Source organism: Macadamia integrifolia, chromosome 8, assembly GCF_013358625.1.
Source record: "Macadamia integrifolia cultivar HAES 741 chromosome 8, SCU_Mint_v3, whole genome shotgun sequence".
NCBI lineage: Eukaryota > Viridiplantae > Streptophyta > Magnoliopsida > Proteales > Proteaceae > Macadamia > Macadamia integrifolia.
This window is the reverse complement of record NC_056564.1, coordinates 10,698,641-10,710,038: the sequence shown is the minus strand read 5'-3', so window position 1 is coordinate 10,710,038 and position 11,398 is coordinate 10,698,641. Positions and strand designations below refer to the sequence as shown.

The 11,398-nt window shown below is 39.0% G+C and overlaps 1 protein-coding gene across 1 annotated transcript; it reads right to left on the bottom strand.

Annotated features, from left to right (window-relative positions):
- Window positions 1-3,247: 3,247 nt before the first annotated feature.
- On the bottom strand, window positions 3,248-11,398 carry LOC122087152. The gene is made up of 2 exons (XM_042656169.1): window positions 9,611-11,398; window positions 3,248-3,643 (listed from the first exon to the last, which is right to left on the bottom strand). The coding sequence occupies exon 1, from the start codon at window positions 11,256-11,258 to the stop codon at window positions 9,795-9,797; it is 1,464 nt and encodes a 487-aa protein (XP_042512103.1). The 5' UTR covers window positions 11,259-11,398; the 3' UTR covers window positions 3,248-3,643; window positions 9,611-9,794.

Sequence of the window (11,398 nt, the reverse complement as noted above, 5' to 3'; positions counted from 1 at the left end):
GCACAGAGAAAAAACATAGAAAAAAAAAAAACTTCAGCCGAACCTGGTGGAAAAACAGAGAGAGAGAGAGAACCTTAGCACGGCAAAACTCGCCGGCGACTGTCCTGTTTATCTTGGCTGGAACTCATCTGAACCTTTGGTAGAGGAGAGAAGGAGAATGAAATGGTAAAAAAGTAAAGAGGGGTATTTTGGGATAATGAAAATGGGTAACTTACCAGTGTTTTACTCATAAGGGCAAAAACGTCATTTCAAAGCATTTTGTAACATTGACTGACGGCAGGGGGTCCGAGTCCAATTTGGTGAAAGAGAGGGGGTGTCCCTATAATATTGGCATTCTCCAGGGGGTGGCGTTGTAAATTACCCTAATTTTTATTCTTCTTTGTTTTCACTATGTTCTTGGCTTCCGTTGATGCGGGATTGGAGGACCATGAAATTTTGGTTCCACATTATTAAACAAGGATAAAATTTTCCTTCACCTAGGGTAAGGAGAACCAATGGCGATATGATATTATGATTGGACTTTAGATTCATTATTAATTTTTACCAACTATTGTTCAAGGTCTAAAAATCCCATTCAATCTCCACTTCGACTAATGGGTTAAATGTGGTGGATGAAGAGATTCTCTCTTCACCATAGGTTGAGAGAAACAGGGTTCATAAAACTGTACATCTATGGTTATGATGACAAGACCTATGGTTCCGTAAGATTCCCTTCCTGCAGGGGGTGGGAATATATTCAAAGCAGAAGCTTTACCTCTCTCCTTTTCTTACCAAAAGCGGGTTCTTGCTTTGTTTCCAATCATATTAGAGTAGGAATCTTGGAACAAATGGGAGCCCTTAGCTAACCTAGCTAGTGAAGAACAAGTTGACATGAGGAATTCAAATGGCTTGGCTTTTCCACTAAACTTCTATCATTACTTCACCACTGGTTGAATTTAAATCCAAATATTTAATAACTTCACTAATTAAGTGGGTTTATGTACTGGAAATCCTAGAACTCTTCAGAGCCCGATAGGGCACTTTACATTTTGACTTGAGCCATTTTTCCTGATTTTTAAGGGTGCAGGAGAGAGCAAGTGTGAATGGAGTAGTGTGGTTTAAGGCAAACTATTTCCATTATAAGCCCATCAACCGTGATATACGTCATTGAACCGCATTATTAGTCTCCAAATGGTTGTCAACTTCTGACTTTATTGGTAATCTTGTTTTTTAGTGTTGTAATTGTAATTCACCATAGTTGGTGAAAATGGATTACCTCATTGGGTCCTATAGAGCAGTTCTGGGTATAGTAAATTTTGCCACTTGTTGGTATCACTCTTATTTTTCCCCTAATTCCGACCTTTTGATGTATTCCCTGTATTCTCTAGTAAATTTTTTCACTTGTTTTGTGAGTGCAGACACTTTAAGAATTAGGTATTTTGCCACTTGTTGGTATCACTCTTATTTTTCCCCTAATCCTGACCTTTTGATGTATACTCTAGCAAAACAAGTGGTAAGGCTGTGTGCATTTTGCCTCTCACCTTGATAATTAAGTAATATACTTGAATAGTGTCATACGATCAATATAAATGTATCGTTGAAATGACAATTCAAATGGTCCTAGCAAGACGAGGAAAAGAGATGCATGAACGAAGGGTTAGTGCAGTCACTTATCTTATCCCTACGGGTTAGAGATTAGAGAAACAAATCTTCCCCACCACCTTGAAGTCTTGAACATGAGACAGAAAAAACAAGTGAGATAAGGAAGGACTCACTTACAGAGGGGAGAGTCAAAGGTAATAAAGTCCGACAAAGACGGAAAATGGATAAAAAGTTCAAGTGGAGTTAAAGCCTTTTGGAGAATTATCAGATTGATTGCCCTTCTTTTAAATTGAAGGGCGTTCCCAGTCACCAACACCCAAGGAAAAAAAAGGAGATGGTTCTGGGTCATTGTTTAAAATGAAATAAACGTGTTCATCCTATTCTCTCAAAGAGATTGACAGAGAGCTAGAGAATAGCCCCCATCAACCATAGGTGAATGAAAATTTTACTTCCAAAGTCTGAAAAGCAAATATGGCAGACAAGAAATGGTGCCCCGGCCTCAATGATTTTTCTTTTTTGCTAAGATCCATATAACCAACCCTACTTAACTGAATTTCTCATATCTTGATAGATTGTGTCTCTTTCTCTTACTTTCATCATCTATCTTTCATCTTTAATTTATGCATCTTTATCTTTTCCTTTTCTTATTTCTTCATTTCCCCCCATATGTTTTCGACCTCATGTTGCTTTACTTTGTTTTGTATGTATCCTATAACTGATCTCATTAAGTTGGGATAAAACTGAATTTGTAACTATCTGTTGTATATTTCACTAGGCAAAGTGCCCAGAAATAAAACCCTTATTACAACAAGAGAGAGGATTAGGTACACCGTTAGCTATGTTAGAGTTAACGGCTCAACCAATGGGACAATGCATAGTTGGTTATTGTGTTTGTGTACTTCCATGAATTTGCAAAAGATTAATAAAGCCATTGACTTCTTAGCCGAACTGGACAGTAACCAACGCCGGGAAAAAAAAAAGTAACACTAGTGATTCAGGAGATGGACAAACCCTGAAGACTACCGCCGTTATAAGCATTCCTAGGGCCTGAAGAAAAGTTACAGGGTTCTATAGCCGGATCAGCTCGTCCAATCAAATTGCGTGGTGGAAAATCGGTGGGTGGGAATCAGGTACCATCAATTCCGATTCCAAGAAGGTAGTTCCCCTGAAATCCGATTCCAATACCTGAAAAAGATGGTTTACTATACCCAGCCACACAAACAGGTTAATACACCAGTTGCCTTTCTTGTCATACAAAGGAGAGAAATTCCATCATCCCATTCCTTCATTGGATTTGACATGTTTCACCATGAATAAATGAGGCATACCTTATAATGGAGCCGTGGAATAGACTCGATAGAGTGGAAAGGTTGGCAGAGCTATATTCCTGTTTCAACACAAAAGATAACTTGAAAGAGAAAAGGAAAACCACCAAAATGAAAGAATTCCCCAAAGCTCAGCCACACACCACACAAATTGCAATGCATGGGGAAAACATGGGTGCCTAAAAAAGAAGAATCCGCCTGTCACCAATTCTGTATTTTCAATGTCGTCACCCTAAGATCTCATTACACATAATTCTGCGTGTATTAACGGGCATCTTGTCATCTATTATTCCTACTACACCAAAGGTTATTTCACCATCACACCAAAGCTGTGCATTGGCTAATCAAGAAACCACTACACCTTCCTAGCCCATGTAGTCTTGATACACTAATCTTAATCCACTGAAAGCAGCCATCAACCTATTGTGAAACCTTGGACAGTAATCATACATTATCAAGTCTCAAGTATTTTCAACCAATTTAATTGACAACAAAAGATGGGAAATTTATGACCACCATCCAATCAAAGGGGAAGAACATACATCTATGTGAAATGCATATATGAGTCTTGTCGCCGTCTCCGATAGGAATCCGAATCCTATTAACAACCATTGAAACCTAAGGGCCATCCAACAAAAAATCTTAATGATAATCATATTTGAGCAAACTTTATCTAAAGATCCTTGGGCCCATGGAAGATTGTGTCTGGTTGCATGGCACTACATTAGCTTGATATCCTGCATGAATTTTTTACATATAAAGGTAATGCTCAAATCTTTTCTACTACAGTTACAAAGAACTAAAGGAAATGGAGAAAAAATAGGTAAAAATGCACTTTCCCAAGTTTTGATGCTGAGAGAAAATGAAATGAAAAATGAACAAAAATCTACACCAATATTTTTCTCATTTGCCAAGGCTTGTTTTCAAATTGAAATAGATAAGGATCTTGAAGTAACAAAAAAAGGGCAGACCAATAATAATGATGATGATGATGACTATACAAAGGAAAAAAAAAACAGTAACAACATCATTAAAGGCACAACGGGTTTTGCAAGGTCCTCTCTCATTGTGCCACGTGACTGATGATGTGGTTATTACGATTGTTCGATAGAGAGACATATGTTCTAGATTAGTCACGTGTCAATTTATAGTCTGATTCAATCAAATACCCCCTTGTATTGACATGCATCTCTATTTATGACCATGCATGTATACTAATATTTTAGCCATTACTGCGCACCCCCTCCCCCCCAGCTCTTGGGTTTTTCGGAGCTCTATTTGCCCACTTGGAAAACTCTGTTTAAGCTGAAATTTGACGTGTGAGCAAGGGACCTTGGGATCTACCAATCCACAAAATTTGGGCCACACTCTATAACTCAACTCAACTCTATTCAGCCTTATCTCAATTAAATGGAGTTGGCTACATGGATCCTTTTATCCAATCAGCTCAATTGAAAGCCATACTTGTTACTTGTCCTAAGCTATGCGTGTTTCCTCACCACTTCTCCTAGAGTCATTTTAGGCCTATCCCTGGCTCTTTTAGCTCCTTCGATCTAAATCAAATCACTGCTCCATAATGAAGAACTCAAAGACCTCAACTGCATGTCCTGCCACCTCAAACGATTTCCTCGTAACTTCCATGAGGCAGTTGGGGCCCATCCTAACTGCCACATGGAAAAAAATTTGGGCCACGCAAGAAGCCCTTCCTAAATGGACCATTTAAGAAAAAAACTGCATAGATATGATAATATTATTACCATATTACAAATATCAAGAATGTAAGAAAATTTATGCAGCTTTTAGTATTAACAATAAGAGAAAAAGGCCTCTGAGCTAGTGGTGTAGTCTACTCTCTCATATCTATTTATCTATAATATCTATCATATCTATTTATCTATATGTGTGTGTGTGTGTGTGTATCCTTGTCCCTCTATTGACAATGCACTCCCTCACCCTGTCAAGTCAGAGAGCATGAGACCTAACAATAATATAGTAGTAATACTAAAAAAATTCATTTTATATATTACAATATCATCACCACTCACATCATAATGTTAACAACAACAGCAGTAGCAATGTAATAGTCAGGGTTGTACATGGGTCAGCTCTTAATCTGGATCAGGTACAATTGCAGGGATTTCATAATACAGTTAACATCGCAAATTAATATATAGGGCAAAGGATACCTGAAAGGCCCATTTGGATAAGCTCATCTGAGTGGCTTAATTTTAGTATATATGAAGTTTTTCCATTATATAATATCTGTTAACATTACGTACAAAGCATTTAAGTTTGTTAATAACAACGCTCTTAAGGCATTTTTCTTCTTTAAGGAATAGGGCATACCTTTTTTTTTCTGTCAGTGTATATCAGTCTATGAAAATTATGTTTCCAAACTATAACCACCATCATGTAACTGGATTGGATCATATTCAGATATGGATTTTCAAATCCATAGCCAATAGGATGAGTGATTTCATCAGATTGGAGTATGTAAATTCTAATTAGATTTGAGTAGAAAAATGCCCAATTTTATGGAGCTCGATTAATAGATAGAAGAAACAGTAAACATATCCAATCAATTACTTTTAACCTTTTCCAATTCAGCCCGACTGGGACGTGGACTCAGATAAAGGCCACTGTAGTGCAGATGTAGCCTTACAACTGAGTGAAGGTAGCAATGAGTGGGTTGCCGGGTACAACTGTGAGAAAAGAGTGGTATATGTTGGGAAAGGACTGGTAAGAAGATACGTTGGTTCGAGCTCCCAAAGAATAGGGATGAGAGACCACCTTTCAGGAATTGTGGGAACTTCTTGTTAACAATGGATGAGACAGTATGACCAGCTTCAGGCAGGATAACATTGTAATGAGCATGCCCCTATAAACATCTAATGAATGATAGATGAGATATGATTGGTTTAAGATGAAATACATGGTGGAGAAGGCTGGCCTAAAATAGAAAGTAATTATTCTATCTGATTCCAAACATTGACAGCTCCAGTAATCATAATACAGCAAGAAGAAAAACAAACTATACAACTTCCACCACCAAATAGGAAAAGTATTACAGCAATATTGGTTTCCATTAGTTAAGCAACGTCTAAACCCATAGCCTATGTATGATTTAGCAGGGAAAAAAACAGCCATTGTATGCCAAGCTATTTATTCACTGATACATGTTTTTTTTTATTGGTCCCTACTCTATCCTATGCTATGGGGGCAGGGAATATGAGAACCACGAGGCTTGAACACAAGATCTCCTGGTAGGAGGGTAATGCAGGAGTAGATTACAAGAAACTACCCTAGCAATTTATAACCCCAAACAATACAAATAGGACCAGGAAACAAAGAAATAAGACCATCAAATAAACCCCCAAGGATACAATACCCATATAGGAGCAAAACCAACCCAAAACACAACCCCATAGGAGAGAGAAAGGCCTGCTATAGAGCTGGAGAGAGAGAGAGGTGCGGCCAATTCTGTAGGAGTCCGATTGAGCTGCACTCTTGGGTGTAGATAGTCCCTAGGGAGGATACAAAAAACCTCAAAGTTGAGAAGATTTTGACGGCTGGTTGTGAAGTTATAAGCTTTCTTGATTTTCTGACCTAGGAGAAATAATCGCAGGCTTCGGGAGAGAGAATCAAATCTGGTTTGTAACTTGGACAGATCTAAACTTCTGAATACTCACAACAGTCGTATACTTCAACAGCAGTAACTTTAGGATAAAATAGAAAGTTTTAAACAAGAAGAAACAAAGGGAAAAGTGGGGAAGGAACGGCTGTCTCGGCCCGGGCTTCTCACCCACAGCTATCCTGGCTGTTCTAAGCAATTGACTGCAATTATTCTTTATTCAAATATGAAATTATGAGTACATAGGCTCCTCTATTTATAGAGAGCAGAATAGCAATCAAACTACCACTATGAGCTAGTTTTCCAATAGGACTAGACACTCCTACTACAACTAGGAATTCAAAATTGGACTAGGAATAATAAACCTATGTGGAAAACAAATAGAGTCCTAAGACAATTTGGACTCGACATACCACTTACTCAACTCGATGGGCCCAATGGCCCACTAATTAATTGAAAACAACTACTAATTATTCCCTAGCTGATGGTCCCAATTGGCCTTTATTTGTACTTAGCCACTCAGGTGGACCAAGTAGGGGTTCGACTGGCTTCTTGGCTGGACCCTAGCCACTCAGGTGGACTAAGGCTGGACCCTTCTTCCTCTCATATTTCCTTCCATAATGTGGATCTACATCAATGGGCTTTACCACACCACACACTACCAACTGCACTAGGCATTGTCCTCCACTAATGCATGTTTGTTACCAAGAAAGATTTATTAAAAATAAATGCCCGTAAGAGAGAAATTTAAAGACTTGAGTTTGAGTTGAGCTACAGATTTTCAATAACAAAGAAGCCACAAAAACAACACCCAAAAAAAGACATGTGAAGGGTTGGAGATGATAGGAAACAATCATGTCATCCAACTGTAAATCACATTAAGCACAATATCTGACAGAGGATCAATGAAGCTATGGTTCAAAACATACACATCTTTTCCTTTTAAAAGGAAAATTACTTCTATGCCACGTAAGGTCTCAAGAGCTGCGGCAGAATTTATTGAGCACTATGGTTAGACAGATCCCTCCATTAGATACTGTTCCAGAACCAACTGTAACCATGGCTTAAACTCAAAACATCCAATCTCTAACCCTCCGACAACTCCAATCATAGCTTAGTGTGTTAAAGATTCAATCAATTTCCTTCCATGATTCCTAGTATCCTTACAATACTAAAAGATCATGGTCAGGAAGTGATTGATACAAGCTTCAACAACAATGGCAGTACCGAACAGTAAATTAATAACTTACTATTTTGAAGTAGAAAACTTATAATCTTGACCTTCTGGGGATCAAGCAAAGGAGAATAAAAAAATATAAACTGCATAGAAAAACAACTTTTTGTTTTTCGATAGGTAGGGAGGGGAAGTAGATATCAGCCAGGAGATTCGAGACCTCGTAAGCGTGGGCTTTTTGTGCACCACAGCTAACCAACTGCACTAGGCAGTTGTTGGTAGAAAAACAACTTTATCTATTCGAATACAAGCTTTTTTCTTTTTATTTTTCTTTTTAATTTTTTTTTACATTATGATTAATTTTCTAGAAGTAAGTTCATCTAGTTGTAACCCAATAGTTACTGTTAGTAGCAGGTTCCATAACATGCAGGCAGAAAACCTGTTACTTTTAGTACAGTTAATCTCCACTGTTTGGGTTCACCTACAAACTCCAGTTAAAAATCATCACTGGGATATTTTTAGTACAGTTAATCTCCACTGTTTGGGTTCACCTACAAACTCCAGTCAAAAATCATCACTGGGTTATTTTTATAAGTAGTAGCTCTCCAGGATATCAGCACCTAAAATCCAACGTAGTTCTGCATCCTTTCTTTCAGGGTATGCATCTACTAGCAATCTAGGCTCATTTTCCTCTTAGTTCGTTTTGTAGCAAATATATAATATTCATGCAGAAAATGATCCAATGTGCATGGCAAACAAATAATCCATCTTTAGTTTTCTTCATTAACTAATATAGCAAGATATTGAGTTTGGATCCACTGCACGTACAATCACCTGGTCTTACATGTAAGCATCCAACACCTGTCCCACCTACTGCCATTACAAGAGGGAAGAGGGGTATCTTTAGAAGCAAAAGTGACATGTGTTGGATGCTCACATGTACGACCAAGTGATCGTACGAGCAACGGATCCAAATTCTAAGGCATGCTTAATGCACCAAGACTAATATGATGTGGTATCATTCTTGGTTCCTGACCCTCTTATGTATACTTCTGAGGTACTATGTTCTTGTTTACCATCATGCCATTAGTTATTTCTTGATAATAATGATATCCACATTCATTTTCCAAAAGGCAAATGGAAAATATTTGCAAATTCTATTGCAAAAGGCTAAGTAAAACTTTTGCAGTTTTTTTTTCCTTAGTAGTTTGCAACCAACAATAGTCAAAAGCAATTATTGACAGGGAGTCATGGTCCATCGATCAAAGGCTATGAAATCTATTTCCGATAAAACGGAGAAGCATGGAGTTCACCTTCTGAATCTTCGGCCTCTAGCACTTTAGAGGATTTCGATGAACTAAAGAAATGCGGAGTTCACTTTCTAAGTCTTTGATTTGCACCAGTTTGAGGATTTGGTCCATTTCAAACTCTCTGGGTCCCTCAGGTTATTACTAAAGTCCCTAGACACTAAGTTCTTTGATCAGTCAATTTCTATTTTGCGTGATTATTTTGCAAAGGTAAATAAAAGTAAGGCATGTCATTACTCTTCAGAAACCATTTCACACAGTTCATCTATAGGGTGCAGCTCTGTCAACAAATAACAATCTGTATGCATCTCAAATTAATATGAATTTTCTTATAATATTTACATAAATTAAAACTGACTATGAAATTACAATCATCCACTAATCTGCACCATAAACTATCAAAAATTCAAGATTTCAAGGTTCTTCTGAACCAAAAATCAGCAAGTTTCCAATTTCTTCAGATAAAACCCCCACTCATTATCTCCTAAAGGACCACTTATATGAAAGATATTCAGCTAATGATCACAAAGGAGTACATATAAAGACGTCTAACTACAAGCTGCACAATGGGAGATTAAGCTTGAAACATTACCTAAGAGGTGTTTTATTCTGATCCGGCACCTCAGTTGTTATGAATCATCCAGCTGTTACCAGCCTAGCCACTGCCCACTAAAAGAACTCTTTCTCTCCATAACGTAAATCCAACCAAACCAAGCACTTGGATATGCACTTCTAATGTACCTGATGAATCACACTACTCCCAGACTCTTGGCATTTTACAATTCATAACTTCCATCATCTTGCAAGCTCATATTATATACATCTCCAGTATGGGTCGCTCTAGATCTTGATAAAGTTCTATTGGTGTTAGAGCGACGATTGGCATTGCTATAACTTCCATTGTTCATTCGAATCTCCTCTCTTCCAACTGCACCGAATGTGCCTTCCTCTGATTTCGACCGATATGAATTTCCTGAGCCAAAACTTCGTTTTCTACTGGTGTTAGAGCGGCCATTGGCACTGGTATAACTTCCATTGTTCATTCGAATCTCCTCTCTTCCAACTGCACCCAATGTGCCCTCCTCTGATTTCGACCTATATGAATTTCCTGAGCCAAAACTTCGGCTTCTAGTGGCATTAGATCGACGACCATTGGGACTGCTATAACTTCCATTGTTTATTCGAATCTCCTCTCTTCCAAATGCATCCAACGTGCCCTCTTCTGATTTCGACCGATAAGAATTTCCAGAGCCAAAACTTCGGGTTCTAGTGGCATTATAGCGACGTCCATTGGGACTGCTATAACTTCCATTCTTTATCCGAATTTCCTCTCTTCCAACTGCACCTAATGTGCCCTCCTCTGATTTCGACCGGTATGAATTTCCTGAGCCAAGACTTCGTCTGTGCCCCTTTTTCTCAAAGACAACACGAGAATCCTTTCCAGTCCCGTCTCCAAGAAATTTCCCCGACCTTTGCCTCTCACTCACAGTACCCGATGCTTCTGTATTTGTCATCCATTCTTCTCGTCCAGTTGGAGAATCTCCAATTCCTGCCTCCCTTTTCCAATCAGACCTACGTCTTTCTCCAGGTTTATGTGGCTTTTTGGATTTCCTAGATCGATTTCCTACTCTTGAAACATACCCTTCCGATACAGATTCTGCAACTGAACCCTGAAAATTTGACCCCATAGCCTCTTCCACGGAAGAATCTGCAATACTCCCGTATGGTTTAATGCTATGCACAACACCTTTGGGGAAAAATCTTGCTGAAGGGAGACCGTCGGCGGTCTGAAATAGCTGTGGTCCATCTCTCTCAGTCCATAAGTCGTAGCCGCCCGGCCTCTGGAACCTATCGGCCAATACCTTCAATTGTTCGTCGGCTCTGACGGAAAACAACGTTGGAGCTCTCTCCACAACCTCCCATGGCCGCTCGAGTTCAGAGACGGCAGCTCTCAGTTCAGACCGCTTTCGCATTTCATATATCTGTCGCTCTCGGCAGAGTCGAGCCTTAAGGAGTTGCTTTGCTTTCTTGGCTTGCATTCGCTTCCATTGCCATTTCGATACTCCTCCAGGGAACGTCCGGGGACCGCCACCCATTCGAATAAGCGTAATAGTCGCGGGAAGAGGAACGTTGTCGATCGAAAGCCGAGAAATCCTGGAGAGAAGGCATTGTTGATGTGAAGCAGTTAAAACCCTAAACGAAGAAAGCTCTCTAGGCGGTGTGGCAATCGAGAGGGACATTGTTTGTGCCTTTCTTGATCACTCCAAGACCCAAAGAGCTAGAGCGAGAATTGCAGTTTTCCAGCAAAGCAAACCAAAGAAATACCTTGGATTTCACAGTTTCTTATCTAAAAGATGGGATAAGGCGATAAGCCACAAGC

Excerpts from the sequence above, each read along its gene's own strand:
- LOC122087152 (XM_042656169.1), bottom strand. The coding sequence starts at position 11,258 with ATGTCCCTCTCGATTGCCACACCGCCTAGAGAGCTTTCTTCGTTTAGG.